General features: G+C 42.0%; 1 protein-coding gene across 2 annotated transcripts; it reads right to left on the bottom strand.

Moving 5' to 3' along the window:
• Nucleotides 1-697: 697 nt before the first annotated feature.
• caln1 (calneuron 1) lies at nucleotides 698-21554 on the bottom strand. 2 transcript variants are annotated; one of them, XM_086125186.1, is made up of 6 exons: nucleotides 20017-21554; nucleotides 13380-13501; nucleotides 9557-9700; nucleotides 8323-8435; nucleotides 4416-4572; nucleotides 698-3658 (listed from the first exon to the last, which is right to left on the bottom strand). In XM_086125186.1, exons 2-6 carry the CDS (start codon nucleotides 13492-13494, stop codon nucleotides 3531-3533), a joined length of 657 nt encoding a protein of 218 aa, XP_085981312.1. In that variant the 5' UTR covers nucleotides 13495-13501; nucleotides 20017-21554; the 3' UTR covers nucleotides 698-3530. The 2 variants fall into 2 exon arrangements, with proteins under 2 accessions (XP_085981312.1, XP_085981313.1); XM_086125187.1 differs by lacking the exon at nucleotides 20017-21554 and adding an exon at nucleotides 17120-18864.
• Nucleotides 21555-23044: the final 1490 nt, after the last annotated feature.

Below are 23044 nucleotides of genomic sequence, written 5' to 3'. Positions count from 1 at the left end.
CTTCAAATAACTTCAACATAGTTCCAAAAGCAATTTGAGCATTTAGTAAGTGAAAGTCTTGATGTCCATCTTAATGTCACTGTGGAGTACCAGGAATGTCTTTGTCCTTTTAAGATAATTCAATACACTTCAATACACTAGTAGGAAAACGACAGGGACACTACTTATGTTTTGGGTTTTTTCCCTACTACTAGTGCCACATTTGGCCCAATTGTATGCCATTAAACATTATTTGTAAACTACTGTGCTGCACTAACGACTAGGCCCAACTATGTAGCGGGCATTTCTTATGCACTAGTAGCCTCTTGGAGCTACAAAATGACCACTAGTAGTTTTGCATCATAAATTTTGCATCTGGATAGAAAAAGAAAGTAAAAAGTTAATGCTACGGGTGGGGGTCATGCTCTTTTTTTCTTTTCAGCTTGTTTGGTATCAGGGGAAATAAAGCAACTCTCATATGGAGGGAAAAAAATAACTTGTTTTGAACGTCTTTGTCATTTTGTGTGTGTGTGTTTTTTTTTAAATAAGTGAATGAGGAAAAGATTGATTGAAATTCTCATTTTTTTCGCAAAACAATTAAGGGATTTTATTTTCAGGCCATATTGGCCGGTCTTATCTGTGCGCACGAGGGACTGAACTTGTGGCTCTTTGGCGGTCGCATATCAACTTCTGACCCATAAAAAAAAGTAGAACCATATTGTTTGTATTGAAAAAACAAAGATTTATTGCATCTTGTACACATGTTCAGTATTTACACACTGAGGCTTGTTCAATATTACAATTTAAAGTCTACCTAAATGTGTTTGTTCAGTGTCGCACATGCAAAGTCTGTGTGTGTGTGTGTGTGTGTGATTGGTTAATTAATTGTGGCGAGGGTCCATGCTACTCGAGAGACACCCCGGTGTTTCCTTTCCCTGCCAAATGAAAAGCCCAGGGAATGGAGGCATGCAAACATTCCCGCAAGGTGTATTTTTCATGATAGGAAGTTCCCCTGAATGGAACAAGCACACGCCAAAACACTCAAGTGTGATTTCCTGTGATTTTCTGTACACTTTTTTAAAATATTCTGTGTTTCAAAATAAACCGGATGCTTTGAAAACAAAACTGCTGCAGGACCAGGAGTGGGCATAGTATAAGGCCCGCTGTGTTCTTTCATTCATTCATTGTGAATAATAAAATGAAAGCAGAATTGCTGCAGTTTAGTATTAAAATAAACAATTGAATTCATGCATTTACTATTTAATTATTTGTTTGAATAAATAATTGGTTAATTCATATTAATTACATTTTCATAAAATGAAAACAATGAGAATGAATTATTTTATTACTAAAATACATTGCACATGCATTTGACATTTAATTATTCTTTAAATATGTAATTGGTTAATTATAAATACAGATGAAAAATAACATAAAAATGAGAATGAATTATTAGTTTGAAATAACTGATTTGACACGATTTGTTATTGGTTGGCAATTCCTCCAAATTAATTATAAACAACAAATGCAGCGTAACTATTCCATGACTTTATAAAACTATTCACATATTTTACATTTTAACTAACATTTAATCTTATCTACAAATGACCTGGCCCATCTGTCTATTTTCAAAATTTTGTTTGCCCGCCCCTTGATCCTTCTCACTGGGCACATCGTTGGGTACACAATCTAATTAAAATTCAATACAAACAAAAACCCAATCTGGTTATGATTTTCACTTCTTTTTTTTTTTTTTAATATAACAAAATGTTTATTATTGTGCTTGCACAAGTGCACTGCATCATAATGACAGTAATAAACATATTGTTCAATGAAAATCTCTGCTTTGTTTGTAATAGTTATGTCATTAGTGTGTAAACCAACACGCTGTTTGCGTGATGCCCACTAGAGGACGCGCTTGCACAAAACATGCTGGTCATCCGGTTTTGTTTCTTTTATGGCTTAGAACACGCATATCCGCCTCAGAGTGACGTCACCCGACGCAAGCGTGTTGCTGCAGTTGTGCAGTCAGAATTTTGTTACCTCAAAGAACTTTTATACAGCGCGACATGACGTGTGGGCGGGGCCTACGAGACCACGTGGCTTCTTCCTTATTATAAGTGCAGTGAAGGTGTGGCGACTTTTTTGTTGCTGATCCGAATCAGTTCTACAATGAACGCCTGTTTTATAGTAGATTTATAAGTTATCGCCCCCCGCCCCCCCAGGTTTTTCTGGTATACAACAATGAATTGTGTGAATTGTTGTTTGTCTATATGTGCCCTGGCGAGCAGTTCAGGGTGTGCCTCCCTTCTCTTTCCAAAGGTCAACTGATCACTTCAAAGAGGGAAAGCTATACAAAATGGATTTATGGATATTGTATTGTGATATCAGTATTGCTGCTGTATGTGCTTGATCATGTGTAAAGCTTATTATACAAAGTGACCTCCAGCATCACTCATCAATCAGTCATTAATCAGTCAATTGATAACAGTGAACTGATTCATCAAATCAGAAGAAGGAAGTGGACACACAAACACATGCGCATGCGTGCGCACACACACACACACACACACACAAACAGCACAGATGGACGAGATGGGACGGCGCCATCTAGTCTCCTCAACACACTTGGTCGCCGTGTGAAACAGGAAGTCAGAAGAAGATGGTGGCAAACGGGAGGAATATTCATGCTCCGGTGAGGAGGAAGGAGAAGGAGGGGAACGGCAGAAGAGGGGAGGAAGGTTGAGGGGATTAAAGGAAGACAAGGGAGGAGGGCAAAAAGGTGAGAGCAGGAGAAATGAGGAGGGGGAGGGGGGTGAAGAGGAAGAGGCAGGAGAAAGGAGGAGGAGGCAGAAGAGGGGGAATGAAAGGAGGAGGAGAAAGGAGGATGTGGGACAAAGATGAAAAAGGATGAGAGGAAGAGAAACAAGGAGGAGGCAGGAGGAAAAATGATGAGAGGAGAAAGAGGGAGTGGGATGGAAAAGAAGAAGGTAAGGGGACAACAGTGGAGGAGGAGGCCAAGATCAGGAGGACAAACAATGGAAGAATACACGAAGCCAGGACGTTAGGTGTTCGGTGTCTTTGACTTAAAGGAATCCTTGTTTGATTCCCCACTCGGAGGATCTTAAGTCCAAACTGACAGATGATATTAAAAAAAAAAAAAGAAATCCCAGCATTCCGTGCGGCAACCAGAACGTGTGTTCGCCATACTTGTGTGAGGTTTCCAGGTTGGACGCATTCTTTCCCTCCACACGCATCTTGATGCTGTCCACATGGACCTTCCGGCCACGTTCTGCGGCTCCGGAATCAAGCGGTCCTTCCCGAACATGGGGTTCGTCTGCACAAATTTCAAGCGCTCCTTCCTGCCGCCGGCGCCGAGTTATTGCATCATCAGAGGAGGACAGAGGAGGATTGTGGGTAACGGCAGCCCTTGAGAGTCCCTGCTGTCGGAGTAAAGGGGTGGAGCGCGAGCAAAAAATCGGAATATGTGTGTGTGAGTGTGTGTGTTTGTCTGTGTGTGTGTGTGTGTGTGTGTGTCACAGTGGGCCTGGCTACTCCATGCCGTTCCTCAGCATCTGATTGGCTGCGATCAGCATGACGCTGATGATGAACGCCATGGCGAAGGCGCAGATCAGGCTCTTCCTCACACACGTCTGACGGTTCTTCTTGGACGGGTGCACTAAGGGAGAAAGACATGAGAAGAAGAGTCAAGCCACAGTACTGGCGTTTGAATGGATCGGTGCAGTCGCAACAACCTAAAACCATTTCACAGTTCACCAGTGTTTGTATTTATCCATCCAGCCATCAGTGGGGGATAGTCAATAAAGGGTGCTAGGGCATCGACCCACCAGGGTGGTGGTCACCACCTTACTTTTTTTGAAGACAGAAAATGGAATAAAAAAAACTGACAATTAAAAAAAAAAATCACATCATGATGCACTTTCGGTCTGAGGTGCAGAAATGTTGACCCATTGACAGTTGTTAAAAGCCTGACATGTGCAGTACATTCTCAGCAATCTCAGGGGCCTGACATTCTAACTAGATAGCTAGCTCGCCATTTTATTCTATCTCTCTACCTACCCACCTATCCATTGACCGTCCGTCTGCCTTTCTAATTGTCTTGTCATCCTCCTCCCAACCACACCGTACTCATCTCCTCAGGCTTATTTTCTCATTGCCGTCTTCTTCCATCCATCTGCTCATCCTCAACTCCTCATCCTCTATTCATCTCCTTCTCACCTCCTCCCACAGAGTTGACGGCATCTTCAAATCAATAAATCAGTAGGTGACATGAAAGTTGATGAGAAAATGTCAAATCCTTTCTGACAGCCCCACATACCACATACGCTTACAGCATACACACACACACACACACACACACACAAACACACACACACACCTTTACAGTGTACACACAGGAAGGTATTCACGAGTACCTCCTTCAAATTCGGTGTGACAGTTTCCTGCATTCTCCTTGAGGCTCTCTTCCTCGTTGATGATGATGTTCTCAATGTCCTTCATGGTCAGGTGGTCTCGGAAGGCGTAGAAGAGGACGTGCTTCAGCTCCTCCAGCGTGATCCTCTGCATATCGAACTGCACACACACACACACAAAATTGTGGCACACCACGGTATTACATTGAAGGCGCGCAAGTCTAAATTCATACTTTCCTGAAAATACTGTGGAAAAAAACCCTTAGAAAAATGATTGTTTCAAAATCTGTGATATTGAGTGGGGTTCACTATTTTTTACAGGTAAACACAATGAGATCACGTCAGGCTAGGGTGCAGATTCAATTGTGTCCTCCTAATGGACTCAATGACAGGTGTCAGGAGGACAAAGAAAATATATGCTGACTAGACCTAAACAGAGTGACGCATGTCTGGCACCATCCAAGCCAAACCTGCATGTCACCTGTCCTTGGGGGGAGGTCAGTGGCCCGATTGCTGCTGCCTGAAGCTGGTTGCCTCCGGTGATGGGGAGGTGGCAGACAAGCAAAGTATGAAAAATGTATTTTCCTGCGCTAGCCAGCATCCACTTTCCTCTAGCGCCCAGTGACCTTTAGGTGACAACATGTCCACGGTTATGACAATGAAGGGGGGTGGGGTGGGCTGACGTATAACTCAATCAAATTATGCACCACAATCAAAAGCATCCAATCAGGAAATGCCCAGAATATATCAAATAATTCCATCCTGCTTCTTCGACTTTAAAATCTACCAAGGCCCCAAACGGCACTCCAATTCAATCTAAAAAAAATGTAACACAATTTGAGTGATTTCAGAGTAAGTGTAACAATGGCTTGTTGTGTAACAAAGACATTTAACAGTGGAACACAACCGAGGCAAAGACTGCAACACACGTGGAGTTCAAAAAGTGTAACACACAAGAAAGATACCTAACACAGGCATGTGTAACTCAAAGAGGTGTAATAAAGACATGCAAGATGTGTGGCCCAAAAAAGTAACACATGCAGCACATATATATGTAACAAAGAAACAAAACAGCTATACATAACACAAAAACAACAGTAATAAAGACACATGTAGCACAAAGTGTAACACAGACCTATATCTAACAAAAGAATTGTAACATGATATGTAACAGATGTGTAGCTCCAATAAAGTGTCGCACAGACATGTGTAATGCAAAGAATGTCACAGACGATGTAATGCGGCAAATGCATGTGACAGAGAAATTTGTAACACAGAGAAACATAGACCTGTGCAATAGAAAGTGTAGCACAAAAACGGTAACACAGACATGTAATACAAACAACTGTAACAGATGTGCGACACAAAAATAAAACACAATGTGTCACACGTTCATGAAACTTAGATATGTACAATCCAAGGAAGTAAAACATGTTCAGACCTAATAATAGGTGTTTCACAGACCAGACGTGAAACAGAACACAGACATGTTACACATATAGTACATGCAACACAAATGCTGTAAATCAAAGATATGTAATGTGTTAAAATTATCGAACAGCGAAATATGACCAAGAACTGTAACAAAGACCTAATAATATGAACACATGTTACACAGAGCAGACGTGAAACAGACCAGACATGTAACACGTACATGCAACAAAAAACGTAACACAAACATATGTAAAAGTAACACCAATGTGTAGCATATCCATTCATTCATTTTCTGTACATGCTTATCCTAAAAACTGTGCGACAGACGTGCTAATCATCCGTACACTGTACGAGCGCTAATGTAACACTAACACATTTAATATGCACTCGCACAAGCCCTAAGAGTGGAACACATGTGTGTGCGTGTGTGTGTGTGTGTGTGTGAGAGAGAGAGAGGTGGTGGGGGGGAGGGGGGGGGCTGATGCCATGAGATTGAGAGTCCTCTGTGTCTCTTGGCGTCGTTTAGCAGCTCAAAGGTGAAGACCAAAGTCATCAATAGCAAATTAGTGTCAGCGTGATTCATTATTAGCGTTATTAAGCCCAGGGGCTTCTTCGCTCGTGAACCGACTGCGCTGCACATTCAGCCACGCTCGATAAACGGTGCTGCAAACAAACAAACAAATCTTCTGCCTCACATTTCGTTGTCATTGGCCTAGATAACACAAAACATTTATACTTAGTGAAAAATAAATAAAAAGGCCTGCAGTTGCACATGAAAAAATGGATTGGAACGTTGCACCACTTTCACACTTCAGCTCAAAATAAATTCATCTGCTCATGTAAACATGTGCTTGAAGACACGTAACCACACACACATTTCATCTTTTTCAGTGGTTATTTTCAGTGAAGTGTAGCATCACCATGCAGTTAGCTTAATTGAATTGGGAATTATTTTTCACATTCGCCCAAGTGGATCATTTTTCATTATGTCACATTTTCCATGACATCATTCCCAAATCTAGACAGATATTTCACATATTTAACTCCTTCCACATTTCTCAACCAAATGAAAGCCATTCCAACATGCTCACCTCATTCAGGAGAAACACAGAACTATTTATCACATGATGAAGATGACCACATTTTCACAATAAAATTCACTATTCAAGAGACATTTAACATATCTACATTTTCCAATTGATTCAAAGCATTTGAACGATATTTCTACAATTAAAAAAAAACACACGCACGTGCGCGCACACACACACGCACGCACACACACACACGCGCACACACGCATAATGGAGCGACCATTATGCCCAATTCTACCAGTGCAAAGTCAAACAACATAAAAAGTGTAACAAAATCTTGTGTAACACAACCACATTTAACAGACCTGGAAAACAAGTTACATCTGTTGCTAATGAAGTATCTGGTGAACATAGATTAAAAAAATCTGAAACAATGCAGGTACTGTATGCTTTTGACAGAAGCTAAGACGTCATCAATTTAAAACACAACCCCCCCAATACAATAGAATAAATCATCGGCGGTGGCACAGAGGATGTCCACTTCACAGTGCAGAGGTCGTGAGTTTGAATCTGGCCCTGGCCTTCCTGTGTGGAGTTTGCATGTTCTTCTCCCCGTGCCTCGAGGAGTTTTCTCCGGGTATTCCAGTTTCGTCCCATGTCCCCAAAACATGCATGGTAGGTTGATTGGAACACTCAAAATTGTCCCGAATTATGATTGTGAGTGTGAATGGTTGTTGTTTGTCAATGTGTGCCCTGCGATTGTCTGGCAATCAGTTCAGGGTGTCCCCCGCCTACTGCCTGAAGTCAGCTGGGATAGGCTCCAACACGCACGTGACCCTCGTGAGGAGTAGCAGCTTGGATAATGGATGGATGGAAAATCATAGGCTCAATGTCACTATGAATGTATGTGATTAATTTGCATCAATTCATTGTGCTGTGTTGCGTGTGACACCTCATTTGCATATGGATGAATTAGATCGTCACAGTGTGCCACACTGAGCTCTAATTTAAAAAAAGTCATCACATGAGGGCAGGAAAACAAAGTGCTTCTGATGGCCGGTCAACCGACAGAGACGGTGATTAGCGCAATAAATGCATCCGGGGTGAAGTATTGACCATGATCCCTTTCACAAACATGTAACAGAAGAGCATTAATGCGGTGTCAGTGTTTCGGACATGCCATTAACATAAAAATGTTTTAAAATGACAAAATTAGACATACACTGTACAGGTTTTACACAGGACAGTGATGAAGTGGAAAACAAGAGTGTGACACAAAAAATGTCTAACAACAAAAAGCGTCACACTAATGGTGTCACAGAGTTACGTCACACTGACATGTAACACAAATCGATGTAATGTAAACGTGTAACACTAGAAGAGTAACACAGACATGATTAACAGATGTACGAGACACAAGTGTGGTGTTGGTGCAGTTACAATACCTGCCAGAAGATGGTGTCGATGGTGCTTCCCAGGAAACCTTCTCTGGTTTCAGAAGAGAGAAGTTTTGGGCCCAGGATGGTCATGAACTCCTCAAAGTCCACCTGGCCATCACCTTCACAATACAACACAATTTAACATCTCTACATATACATGGTCATGTGGCAGATGGTGCTTCATCCTTTCAAAATAAAAGCTACCGTACCACAAGGTCATGTTGTGGATGGTGCTTACTCCATTCAAAATAAAGTGACTACAGTATATGGAGGCTAGTTCTTCCTTCTTTCAAAATAAAAGCTAACCCGCGACAAGGTCACACGATGGCTGATTCTTCATCTGCTCAAAATTAAAAGTTACCACTCCACAACTTCATGTGTTGACAGATTCTTTATTGTTTCAAAGTGATAGCTGTGGCTTTGTGGCCTGACTAAAACGGTCAAAGCCGGAAGTCCAACAACAACGAACCATGCAGGCTGGTTCTTCATCCTTCGAGAATAAAAGTTAACACATCCAACCATGCATACATACCGGTACATACAGAACAAGCCACATCACAGCTAATTCTTCATCCCTTCAAAATAAAAGCTAACAGACCATAAGTTCACATGAGGCCGGGTCATGTGAACTTATGGTCTGTTAGCTTTTCTGTTAGCTTTTAAAAGATACCACACTACAAGGTCACACACCAGCTGATTCTTAATCCTTTCAAAATAAAAGATACCTCACTAAAATGTCATGTAGAGGCTGATTCTTCATCCTTTCAAAATAAAAACTAGGAAACAGTGGTTGATTGTTCATCCTTTTCAAAATAAAAATCACCACTCCATAAGAAGAGTTGTGGATAGCTCTTCATCAATCAATTGTTTTTCAAAATAAAAGATACCACACAACATAGTCTCATGGCAGCTGGCTTTTCATCCTTTGAAAACAAAAAACAAAACAAAACAAAACAAAACAACTCACTCGTGTTTCATCACGGCTGCTGGTTCTTTGTACTTTCAAAATAAAAGTCGGACACATGAAGGTCACAAAACAAATTGTTCTTCAACCTTTAGAAATAAAAACTGACATATCGCTGCTAGCTCCATTTCTCTGTTGCATCATCAAGCGAATGCTTTGCGTCAGGAGTGACAACTAATGATGAATTATTAAGCAGGCATGCAAAATGTGTGTGCATGTGTTCGTGAACGTTCGTGTGTGTGTGTGTGTGTGTGTGTGTGTGTGAGCCTCTCTCACCATCCATGTCAAGCCGCTGCATAATGATGGCGAGCTCCACCTCGCTGGGCATGTATCCCAGCGAGCGCATGGCCATTCCCAGCTCCTGCTTTGAGATGAAACCGTTCCCATCACGATCCAGAACCTTGAAGGCCTCCCGGATCTCTGCCACACAAAAAGGAAGTGCACTAAGTCAACTTAACAATGTTTGATGTGCATGACCAATGTTATTAACTGATTGTTTGTTTGTTTTTTTACTAGATTTTTACAGTATACGGGCAAGTTGTAACTTATAAGTGTGCATGGTGAGTGCACTCCCACAAAATTAAAAGCATGAAGAAGAGGCAGAGAAGATTCCCAACAGAGTAATTAATATGCGTGTGACGAATGGTGAACTGTGTGGTTTGGTTGAACATTTTGATGTTTAACGATGCAATGTTAAGTTCTCTTTAGTCATATGTGATGCTGCATCATGTGCGATGACGAAGCAAGTGATTGAACGTTAAAATCACCGTGGCATCAATGCTAATTTTTGTTCGTCCATCAAGGGTGTTTTGCATTACATTTTCAGCAAGCTAGTAAGCTTGCTGAACTGTGCAAGAAAGAGTCTTCTTTTCATTTTCCCCAAAGTGATACTACACGAAAGTCTCCCATTTCTTGACAGTGAAAAAAAAAAAACTCAATTGGGAATTGCCCGACCATTGTAAAAACCCATTAAAAAAACATCTGCAATACAGCAACGGTGCAAAGGAAGAACAGCAATATCGCAGGGGAGCACTGTTTTATATATAGAAGATGAACTTATGAATACGTTGCAGATATTGTCCATGCTTATGAATATGAATGAAATATGGACTTATTAATTCAGCGCTGATGCTTTCCAGCATATGAACACTTTTGACACAACCTCTCACTCTCGCCCTCTCTGCACAAGCAATTTTCCAGGTGGCGCCTTAATGTGACACCATTGGATTCCCATTATGTGAGCGCATGTGTGTGTGTGCACGTGCGCGCGCGCGTGGTGCAGAATAATCCATCGGGTGCTCGAGCCTCTGAGCAATCACAGTGCTAAACAAAATCCACAACAACATCAGCCTGTATAATAAAAGTCAACGGCGTGCATGTCCGTAGAGTGCTGTTAGCAATTAGCAGCTCTTGCCATTATTAACTATTAAGCAAATAAAAAGTCAATGTCCCAAAACTGGATTTATCACCAAAATGGCCGTGGGAGCACAGGGAGGCTGATGGCCTTCAAACGACCTTCACATCGATTTACTGGCTACAACCTGCAAAAGAAAACCAATGCAATTATAGATCTCAGTTAGGCAATATATGTTATGTCTATTTTTTGTATACGTACACTGATGCTCTATATCAGTGGTTCTTAATCTGGGTTCGATCGAACCCTAGGGGTTTGGTGAATAAGTCTCAGGGGTTCAACAGAGCCTCTACCATGGAGGATAAGACACACCCGACTCAACGTGTCAATTAGTTATGACACGTCCGCTTGGCCATCACTGGCTGGTTTATTTTATGCACGATTAAAAAAATAAATAATTAAAAACGGTATATTTTATGCTTATACTAATTGTGTTTAGTTTTTTTCTGTTTTTTATAAATGCATTTTTTATGTCTTGAATTAGTAAAAAAAAAATCACATTTTTATTTTTCATTAATGAAGGGTTCGGTGAATGGGCACATGGACTGGTTGGGTTTGGTACCTCGAACACAGTGGCGGATACTGGTCTGTCATGGAGGGGAAGCTCAATTTTGGCCTACATCATAAAATGTGTCCGTTTATTTATACATGAATACTACTCTCCATTCCTTTTCAAAAAAAATGAGAAGGTTGCCTTCACTATAAGATCGGTGATTGGCTCATTTTGCTGTCAATCAAAAAGAGATTCAGCCTCAGACAGATCATCCAATCATCATGCAGAAAGCTGAGTTTCCGAGCCAGCCTATAAACGGCCACTGTCCATAGACTCCCAGAGACGCTGAGCGTCCAATGGGCAGGACAAAACCAGCATTTATCCAATGACTGGTCTCGTTTCAATGCATTGGGACAACCTACACTGAACTCTCACGAGACGCCCAGCGTCCGTGCGGTCGACGCTCAGCGTCCACACAGTTTAAAGCACAGTGAAGCTACGGGAATGAATAAGAAGAGAGTCGCGTCATAACCAGTAATAAGAAGCTGATTCGGAAAAAAAGTTGAGCGTGTTGTAGCGCATATTTAGTCAATGACATGTCCACACAATTGTACGTACACACATATAATTTGATCACTTACTTTTTGACATTTTAGGGGAAGCTGAGCTTCCCTTGCAGTCTTAGAGCAATCGCCTCTGCTCTAACAAGGTTAAGAACCACTGCTCTAAATGCTATAAATGTATGTACAAGTTCATTCGATTATGTGTGTTCATAATGTTGTAAGTGTATGTGTACACGCTGTATGTGTTTTATACTTAAGAGGTTATTGATAGAATTGTACAGTATGTGATAGTATGGAGGGTCTTTATGGTAGATACCTTTTGTACAGCCAGAAATTTTTCAGCACGGTGGCCAGGGTAATATAACAACTCACTAAGAGGTTAAAAAAAAAAAGACATGAGCACACATAAACGTGCAAACGTGCATTTCCATGAGTGAGGGTGCACCGCCTTGCCTAGCTAGCAAACATGGCCCAGATGTCATAACATCCACAGTCATGAACCAATACTACCAAACTCATAGTACAAGCAGGAACAAACCTTAGGAAAAAAGAAACATGAAGCAATATCTTGATATGCCACACATGTGAGGTGGCCGGATTATCTCGGCAAAGGAAAGGTGCTCGCTGACACAAATTTAGGCAGATTTGGGCAAGAATATTTGAGAGTAATGGGCCTTTTGTAGATTTGGGAGTTTACAGTAGATCATGAGAAATGGGAGTCAAGGTGTTGCCTTTAGATTTGGTTCTGTTTTTTTTTTTTTTATATATGTCACGTGTGTTCATTGTGGGCGGCCCGGTAGTCCAGTGGTTAGCATGTCGACTTCATAGTGCAGAGGTACCGGGTTCGATTGCAGCTCCGGCCTCCCTGTGTGGAGTTTGCATGTTCTCCCCAGGCCTGCGTGGGTTTTCTCCGGGTACTCCGGTTTCCTCCCACGTTCCAAAAACATGCGTGGCAGGCTGATTGAATGCGCTAAATTGTCCCTAGGCGTGAGTGTGAGTGCGCATGGTTGTTCGTCTCTGTGTGCCCTGCAATTGGCTGGTAACCGGTTCAGGGTGTCCCCCGCCTACTGCCCGAAGACGGCTGGGATAGGCTCCAGCACCCCCCGCGACCCTAGTGAGGTTTGAGCGGTTCGGAAAATGGATGGATGGATGTTCATTGTGGTGTGTATGCTACATACTGCGTTGTAACATACAGCACTGGTGTGCAGCGCTGCTGCAGCAGTCAGTGTGCGTGTGAGTGTGTGTGTTGATTAGTATGCAGCCCATATTTTTCTGCTCTGACTTTGATGTGTTTAGTTGCACTGCTCGCCGGTTTCTTCTCGAAAAAGTGGGAAAGCTGTGCCGCATATGCACGCAGACACGCACACACACACACAAAGAGACACTCCACTTTTGGATTATTATAACAAGCTTGATAGAAAATAACACAAAACATCTTCAGGCTAACTTGAAACTCCTGACTGAAAAGATGAACGATACGCTTTTGAGGAGAGCTTGTGCTTGGGGTTCATAATGAGATAAAATAGAAAATGTTTCTTATTGCGCTTGTGTGGTACTGTTTCGAAATGGTGCAGCTCACATCAAAGAGAAAAATGGAATGGAAATACTGTATGATGAGATGTGACTCACCATGGAGTTCCTCCACAGAGATACTGGCCAACACGTCGCTGTCGGTGTCCGAGAGCGAGCGGCTCAGGTAGTTGCCTTTGTACAGCAGGCCTGCCGTCACATGATGGAACGGCATCTTCTCCCTGGCAACGCACAACAACGCTATCAGATTAAGTCTTTTGGTGAAGCAGCATGTAACTCCTTGCCTAAAGTTGTTGTACCCTTAAATGTCTGCTTCCAATCAAAATGACGTGCTTCCTGTTGTTCAGCCATGGCTTTTTTGTGGGTCTATTTATGATAGACATGACAACCAATTTTCACACTGGTGAACCAGATTGGCTTTAGGAGCTGACTGTTCAAAACATTCATAATCTAGTTTGTGTTTCATGACAAGTCACCACACTTAGCTGCCATGCTCTGGGCACACGCAATGAGCGAAAATGAAAAAAAAAAAAAATCACCATTTGGCGTCATATACCTATGTAGCATACATGATTCACATTCGGGAGCAATTAGACACAAGCTCGACGAGTAGTCTGTCTTTGAAGGACATCAAGAAAATGATCTTAAAATGGCCACTTCAAACCAAAATGGCAGCCTTCCTGTGTTTGTTCAGTCATGGCTTCTTGAGACTTTTTTGTAGGTCTACTCAGGATCATCATGTTAACCATATTTCATGTTTCTAATTCAAACGAGCTTCAGGGTATGATTGTCTTTTTCTTTTTTTTAAATCCAGTTGGGTGCTAAAAAGGCTGCTGGAAACCAAAATGTGAGACTTTGTGTGTTTTCAAACATGGCTTCTTGAGACTTTTTTTGTGGGTCTCTGTATGATAGACATCCATCCATCCATTCTCTGAGCCGTCAAACAAATTCAATGTTTCTATGACAAACAATTCAGACCGAAACTTCCTCTGTCTTTTCAGGCATGACCTCTTGATCATTTTTGTCCACTTATGATAGACATGTCGACCAAATTTCACGTTGCTAAATCAAACTGGCTTTAGGGGCTAAATTCTTTGAAATGAAATCAGTTGGGTGCGAATGAGCTAAACACGGCCACCATGTTTCTTTTTGGGCATGATTTTTTTGTGGGTCTGCTCATTGTAGACATGTCTACCAAATGTTATTTTGCTGTCAAATTGGGTTTGTGGGTTGAATTTTCAAAGAAATTCTTCACAATAAATCAGCAATCAGTTCAGGGTGTACCCCGCCTACTGCCTGATGACAGCTGGGATAGGCTCCAACATGCCCACGACCATTTTGAGGATAAGCACGCTATAAAATGGATGGATGGATGTTCTATGGGAGCAGGTTCTGAAATTAAAATGTTGCCAAGTGTTGCCCTAGTCATCTTGAACTTGACTTTTTAGTATTGTGAAATTTGCTCCGTGAAGTGAAATGTTCACACAGGTGATGAATAGCCTCCTGGGGCTGCCTCTTGGGGATTGTTTGCCAGCTAAAACTTCCATAAAGAGGGTCGTAAACAACAATATAACAAGCATAACTCATCCGCTAAATGGAAAAGTCACACAGCGGGACACTCTACTAGACTACTGAGTGTGTGTGTGTGTGTGTGTGTGTGTGTGTTGCATAGACCCGCGGAGGTCTTGAGGATGGTTGTCTCCTGATGCAGTGGCTCTAAAATTCAGCCTTTTTTTGCAGGACAGCTACTATTGTTTCTTCACCCCCCGCCCCAAAAAAAATATATATACTGTATATATCAAAAACAGTACGTCTGTATTTTTAGTCCATTATAATTTCAAAAAAAATTCTGTTTAACTGCAATTTTTTAAAATGGAAAAACATTTATTTCCAAATGTTAAAAAAAGATTATATTGTATTATGATTCAAATTATTTCCTTTCAAAAGTATGACTTTATTTCTGTAAAAATAGTAAAAAAAACATGATTCCATAAAATTACACATTCTGTTTTAATTTAGAAAATATAACTCTAATCTTACAACATTTTAGAAAAAAATCCTGATATTCTGCCTTTTTCTCTTGAAAAAAGTCTGAATACTTGCAAGATTGTGAATTTTCAAGACATAAGACCTCATTCATTTACTTGTTCTCATATGATGACTTTTTGTCCTAAACAATATATTACTTTATTCTTTTACAATTACAACTTTTTATATTAAAGAAAAAAAATCACATTAAAAAATATTCTTGTAAGATCTAAAAAAAAGACTTGCTCTGGGAAAAAATACAAATTGGGACATGTAGATTTTCTTCAATTTATACGATTATGTCTTTCAAAAAATGTTGTTTCTGATCCTTCCTAAATTGCACTAGTTTAGGACTAAAAAAAGACAATTAAAAATGTTTAAAATATCTGAAAATATCATAATTGTATGATTAAGTAAGATAATTGTTTTCTAGAAGCAAAATGTAAAAATGTTGCAAAAAAAACCTGTTGGAGCAAGATTAATATGACTAATATTGTATGACTACACCTTTTTTTCCTTGAAAAAATGTTACTCGCAAAATGAAATTTTTTTCCTCTAAAAAAAACCAAAACGTCCGTATACTGTACTAGTAAAATTTTTCCTTTTCAAGAAGTCCTGAATGAGACGGGTCTCATTCATCGCCTTGGCAACAGATGATGAGATGAGAGAACATACATACAGATACAATGTTCTCTTCTAAAAGACTGATTGTAATCTCTCATCTCATCTCTCATATTCATATATTATACATTTAGTGTGTGTGTGTGTGTGTATGTATATATATATATATATATATATATATATATATATATACACGTGTGTGTGAGTGTGTTAACTATATTTATATTTACTTGTATGTACACAAAAACAGCCTGAAAGTGTTTCAAAGTGCGACATAAAAGCCCTTAAATATGACATAGTTTAATGCCCGCCCCAAGCCTCAGTGCCGCTAACATCCCATAATAGTAAATCACCTCAACAATTCACTGGCTGCGACATGCGCACGCGCACACACACACGCACAAAATAACGCGGGTACTTGCTCCGGGATGGAGCTCCACTCAGGTGTTGGGGAAGAGTCCATTGTTTGTGTATAGGTGCCCTGACGTTGACTGGTGACCAATCCATTGTTTGCCATCACATGTTCTGGCATTAACTGACGACCAGTCACTTTGTTGTATATGTCTTGACTTTAATGGGCGACTAGTCCACCGTTTGTCTTTATGCACAATGATGTTGAGTGGCGACCAGTCAATTGTTCTATATATCTGTTGACATTGGCTCTGCAACAAGTCTGTTGTTTGTCTGCGTCCGCTGTGACATTGTTTGTCTTTATGTATTCTGACAGTGACTGGTGATCAGACCTTTTTTTTTTTTAATCTAAAGGTGCCACGACATTTACCAGTGTCACGTCCATTGTCTGTCCATATACGGCCTGCCATTAACTGATTGATGAGTTCATTTTCTCATTATGTGTGACCTGACTTGACATTGATTGCCAACCAGTCCACTTTTTGTCTCGACACATACAGCATGGGCAAAGTTAATGTCAGGACCCACCCTGAAATTGACCGGGGACCAGTCCAGGAGAGATCTCGACTCCTGGCCAAAGTCAGCTCTGGTTGACTTCAGCGAACCCACGACTCTAACCGGGACAAATGCCACAGAAAACGAACGGATGGATGATATTCAACAGCAAACCAAACGGTCCGACTACAACACTGCAGCAAAAGCGGTTTGGCTTTCAATCATTCAGAGCCACCAGTGACCTGTTTCAAATGGACCGTAACAATCCAGCGTGGGGTTCTTACCCACAAAGCCCGCCGTGTAAATCATCAGGAGGCTGCGCAAGAATGTGGCTTGAAGCCCCGCTGTCCCTCAGGTAGCCTGGCAGGTTGCCGTTCGCCTCGACCGCTGCCCCTCCTTCCTCCTCCATCATTAGTCCGGCTGGCAGCCCCGCAGCCTCACAACCCACGACGACGTGTGCGTGACAAGCATGGTTGCCGCTCACCTCCCGGCCGCCGCATGGCTTTGAATATTTGAGCGTGGAAGCAGCAGGTACCGAACGCCCCCTCCTCATGCTGCTCTCTACCCTCTCCCGCCACCGCCTCCTCTTCATCAACCCTCCCTCCCTTTCATCCTCAAAGCACCCCCACCGCCCTGCTGACATGATGCGAGAAGCACTCCCCGAGTCCCACTTAAACACTGAGAAAAAATCAGACACACTCCACAGAGAGATGCCAACATTTCCAACAAAGAGCAGGTAAAGAGACGCAGGAGGGAAGCTCGAGACCCGTGAGAGAAGGTACAGAGACACACGTGAAATAGAGGAAATGCAAGCAGATGAAAGAAGGTCGGGAGGCACATGAAAAAACAGAGATGAGGTCAAGAGACCTTTGAAGCGGAGATCCGAAAAGACGAGAAGATAGAGGGGCACGTGGTGCAGGAAGAGACCTAGAAGAAGGTAGAGAGGCACATGACAAGCAGAGAGAAACTACAGATGCTTGAGAGAAGGTAGAGAGTCACAGAGATGCAGAGAAGGTTTGGAAATACAAGAGAGAAAGCAGAGAGATGAGAAATAGAAAGGTAGAGAGTGAGCTGATTGAAAGACAAGAAAAGGGAGGGGGATAGATTAGAAACAGATATACTGTTGACAGTGTCGAAAGAAAGAAAAGGTGAAGGTATGAGAGATACCCATGCTTGAGAGAAGGTAGCAAATCCCACCGAGATGCAGAGAAAGTAGAAAGACGAATTAGAGAAAATAGAGTGAGACATGGCAAATGGAAAACGGGCACAGACAGACACAGTAGAAAGAACCGGAGACCAGAAGAAGAGACATGAGAAACAGTGAAATATCAAGGGAACACATTCAAAAGACAGGGAAAGTGAAGAGAAGGTTGGAGGAGATGCACGAGAGAAAGTAGGGACACATGGGAAATGGAAACAGGTAGAGACGGACAGAGGGGCAAGGACGTGAGAAGGTAGGAAAAAAAGCAGAGCAGAGACATGAGATATAGAGAGACATTTGAAAGAGAGAGAAGGTGAGAGAAAGGAGAGAGATGCACGAGACAAAACGGAAAACAGACACAGACAGAATGAAACAGAGACCAAGAGGAGAGACATTTGAGACAGCGGACAAAGTCGAGAGACACATTCGAGGGCAGCAAGACATGACACATTACGGAGGGGAGAAACTTGTGAGACACATGAGATATGGAGGAAAATGTCAAGTGTCATTAAAGACAGGGTGAAGGTAGAAAAATGTCAAGGAAAGGAAAAAAGACTCACTGGAGGCAACAGTAGAGAGACTTTCGAAAGAGAGGAGGTAGTTACACATGCGAAATAGAAGGTAGATGAGACGTCAAGCGGACATGCCAACACGGGACGCTGAAGTTCGATGTGCATCGACAGTCGGACGTGAAGTCAGCCAGCTCAGGGCGCTGGAATGTAGCGCCCCACCTTGGTCCTATCTCGCATATAAAAGGAGCTACCGCACTGTCACACTTTTATACGGGAATTAAATTTTTTAAAAAAATAATACGAATTAAAAGCAAGGAGACTTTGTACTTCCAGCACTGGAAACACTGGTTCTCTGATTAATATTGCATGCGTGGAAAAGAATTAAACCAGAATAATTCATCAATGCATGGGTACAGCCATGTCAAGCCAAATCATCTTCAGCTGCAAACCAGAAGTGACGTTGCCTTGCCTGCTTATATTTAAATATTCTACGTCGACCGACAGATTTTGAGAGGGATGGATATAAATCATTCGATTCTGGGTACACCATGGCCTAAACGGTTAACATACTGCAGCCACCAGCGAAAACGTCGTGAACCGGAAAAGCGTCACATCAACGTCTTGATGTAAAAGAGATACACCAAAAAATCTAATAAAATAATCCGGATCGGCTCAAAATGAAGATCAGGGGTCACCAACAACCTTCTTGAAATTGAGAGCTACCTCTTCGGGAATAATGAATGCAAAGGGCTGCCGGTATGATGCACATTTCTGAAATAACATTTTAAAATGTGGTCAAATTAACCTTCATGTGTGAAGACATTGATCATATTCATGAATTGTGGCAACAATTAGGGAAGAAAAATCAATAGGCGACACTACTTTTTAATGAATCTCCGCCAGTGCCCAGAAAATCACAATGTCCCATACCTGGTAAACTATTTTTACAACAGGCCGACAGAGAGTCAACGAGCAAAGATTTGCCCATCCCCAAACCGGAAATAATACGAACTCAGACAACATACAAATGAAATGACTTAACTATGTACAAGTTGCCCTAGATAGATCAACATATATTTAGAAAAATGCGATTTTTTTTCCCCCCCAGTAATGTGTTTACCACTGTCTATGGTGACGCCGTCGATTGACCAGCCACCACTGGCAGAGATGCAGTAAAAGGTCAAAGTGGAGAGAATGTAAAAGACAGAAGAGAGAAGGTAGTGGAGAGATAAACCAGACACGACGGGGAAAAAAAAAGTATCATGTCAAAAACGTCAAGCGTGGCTCTGTGAAGACAGCGCAGACAGACAGTTTGAAGCGACATCCTATGGTGCAACCCTCTTTTCAGAGGGAGTAAGTACACAGACAGTGTGCCCCCCCCCTTTAACACTCCTCCCACCACACACACATGCCACACGTGTCAATCATCCAACAGGTGTGATGAGATGACCCTTCGGTGCCAACTTACCAGTGTGTATGCGGCAATGTCCTCTGTTCTTTCGGTACGGCTGTGATCCTTTCCCTTCCACTTTCGTCTTTTCTTCTTCTTGTCCTATTTCCTAAAATTCGCACCCGTCTGTTGCCTCCATGTCTCCAATGTGTCTCATAAAAACAAAAAGATGAATATTACATTTCCGTGACGACGTGTTGCGGACTGCTCTCCCCCCATGCTCCTTCTCTTCCTCCTCCTCCCTCCTCCTGCGGCGGGAAAAAGATGATGATGATGAAGATGATGGGGAGGAAGACGGATGAGAGAGCAAGAGGGAGCGCGCTCGCGCGCACGAGCACACTGGTTGGCTGCTTGCGGTGACATCATCGCCCCGTCGTTTTTTTTGTCTGTCAATGACACACTTTTTTGGTTGATATGCCGCGCATGTGTCCGGTATGGATTTACCGCCAACTGCGGTTTTGTGTGTGTGTGTGTGTGTGTGTGTGTGTGCGTTTTTCTTTTTTAAGGCTCATAAATGGGGAGTTGGGGACTTCAAAGACATACGTGCATGGTGGTAAATCAAACGGCAAAGGCAAGTTTGAGTGTCCCAAATAGCAGAAATTAAGTGTAGGAAAATGACCAATTGTAGTGCTAGGTGGAATTAAAACAGCACTTACAACAATTCAGGTAAAGAGAGAAAGAGAATGAGATATTGGACACAGGACACAAATTAAAGACAGACGGTAGTGAGATGGAGAAAATGTAGCGAGACCAAGACAGAGAAGCTCGTGAAACACAGAGATGGAGAGAAGGTAGCGTGAACAATTTGAGACAGAGAAGGTATAGCGACAAAGACGGTGAGAAGACAGCGAGCCACATGAAGGATGGACAGAAGTCAGTGAGGAAAAAAAATAGAAGGTAGCAAGACAAACACAAGGGAAGCTAGTGTGACACATTTGAAGTGGAGAGAAAAATAAGCTCGCGAGAATCACAGAAGGTAATGAGAAAAAATTTAATTGAGATGGAGAATGTAGCAAACCAAATTTAAGACAGAAAAGGTCGTGAGACAAAGAAGTTAGCAAGAAAATTTCATGGTGAAGAGAAGCGCGAGATTCAGTTAAGATGGAAAGGGTCGAGGGGAAAATTAAAGACAGCGAGAAAGTAGCGAGAAAAATTAGAGGCAGAGAATATATAGCTACAAAGAGCCAGACGCTTTGGATGGATAGAAGTTAGTGAGAAAAAATAAAGACAAAGTAGCAAGACAAAGACGGGGGAAACTCACGAGACATATTTGAGATGGAGAGAAGGTAGCAAAAAAATTGAAGACCGAGAGAAGGTACTGAGATAAAGAAGCTCGCAAGAAACACAGAAGGGAAAAAAAAATTAAAGATGGAGAAGCTGGCAAGACGCATTTGAGATGGAGAGAAGGTACATATACATATATATACATCTACATATACATCTTCCGGCGGCCCGGTAGTCCAGTGGTTAGCACGTCGACTTCACAGTGCAGAGTGAAGTTCAGGCAACCAGTTCAGGGTGTCCCCCGCCTACTGCCCGAAGACGGCTGGGATAAGCTCCAGCACCCCCCGCGACCCGAGTGAGGATTAAGCGGTTCGGAAAATGAATGAATGAATATACATCTTCCGAACCGCTTCATTCCGAACCTGCCAATCGCAGGGCACACAGAGACAAACGACCATGCACGCCCACACTCACACCTAGGGACATAGGTTTACAGTGTTCAATCAGCCTGCCATGCATGTTCTTGGGATGTGGGAGGAAACCGGAGTACCCGGAGAACACCCACGCAGGCCCGGGGAGAACATGCAGACTCCACACAGGGAGGCCGGAGCTGGAATCGAACCCGGTACCTCTGCACTGTGAAGTCGACATGCTAACCACTGGACTACCGGGCCGCCCGGAGAGAAGGTCGCAAAACAAATTAAAGACAGAGAGAAGGTAGTGACACGAAGCTAGCAAGAAAAATTAAAGATGGATTAGCTAGCAAGAGGCATTAGAGATGAGAGAAGGTAGAGTGAAAAATGAAAGACGTTATAGAGAAAAGGAGAGAGATAAGCTAGTGAGCTACATTAGAAATGAAGTCAAGGTCGCAAGGAAATTAAAGACAGATGATAGCAAAACAAAGATGGAAAGCAGCTAGCGATACACAATGAAGAAGGAGAGGGTAGCGAGGAAAAACTAAAAACAGAGAGAAGGTAGCGAGACAAAGACAGAGAAGGCGGCGAGAAATAATAGAAGCTAGCGAGACTCTTGTGAAAGACCAGGTAGCGAGATACATTAGACAGAGATAAGGCAGCGAGAAAATGTTAAGACAGAGAAAAGGTATAGAGACGAATAAAATAGACATGGCTGGGACAAAGTTGAAGAAGTGCTTTGAATGTGATGTCATTTTCCATTTAACAAGTCTTCTCTACTCATCTGCACTCCAACAAAAAAAACAAAGAAAAAAACCAGTGACCCCGAAAATGGATGCGTGTAAGAGACATAAGGAAGCAGCATCTACTATTTCCCTTTATGCTAATGCGGCTCTAGTCTACATTAAGCCAGGAGCCAATTTAGCATCGCGTTGGCTAAAAGGTGTAAAGGGAATCTTCTGGCAGACCATATGACAGTTATCAATCATCCCACACTCATCTGTGAGTCATTGCACTACTGCGGTCCTTTAGCACTATGCTAACGTGCTGCCATCAACATCTAACTCATTTAATCACTTACTCACCTAATAATTATGACCAAAAACCTACTTGACAAGTTAGTCCTAGAAGCGTAGCATAGCATCGCACAAACTCAAAACATACGAAATTTGACAAATGCAAATTTCTTCAAAAGCACCCCCTCGAAAGTCAGGGGGGAAAAAAAAGAGCCAATGACAACCTGTTTCACCCATCGACACCAAATTGGTTGGACATGGCTATCATGGCAAGATGTAACAAAAAAAATCTCATAATGGTTGCCCATAGTGTTTTGAAGCAGCTAATTTCTGTGAATTTCTTCTAAGCGCCTCATGAAAAGTTAGGACATTTGACAATTTAATATTCTTGTT

The sequence above is a fragment of the Hippocampus guttulatus genome, chromosome 12 (genome assembly GCF_054856545.1).
Source record: "Hippocampus guttulatus isolate MCC_2025c chromosome 12, RoL_Hgut_1.0, whole genome shotgun sequence".
Lineage (NCBI taxonomy): Eukaryota > Metazoa > Chordata > Actinopteri > Syngnathiformes > Syngnathidae > Hippocampus > Hippocampus guttulatus.
This window is presented reverse-complemented; position numbering and strand designations above follow the sequence as displayed.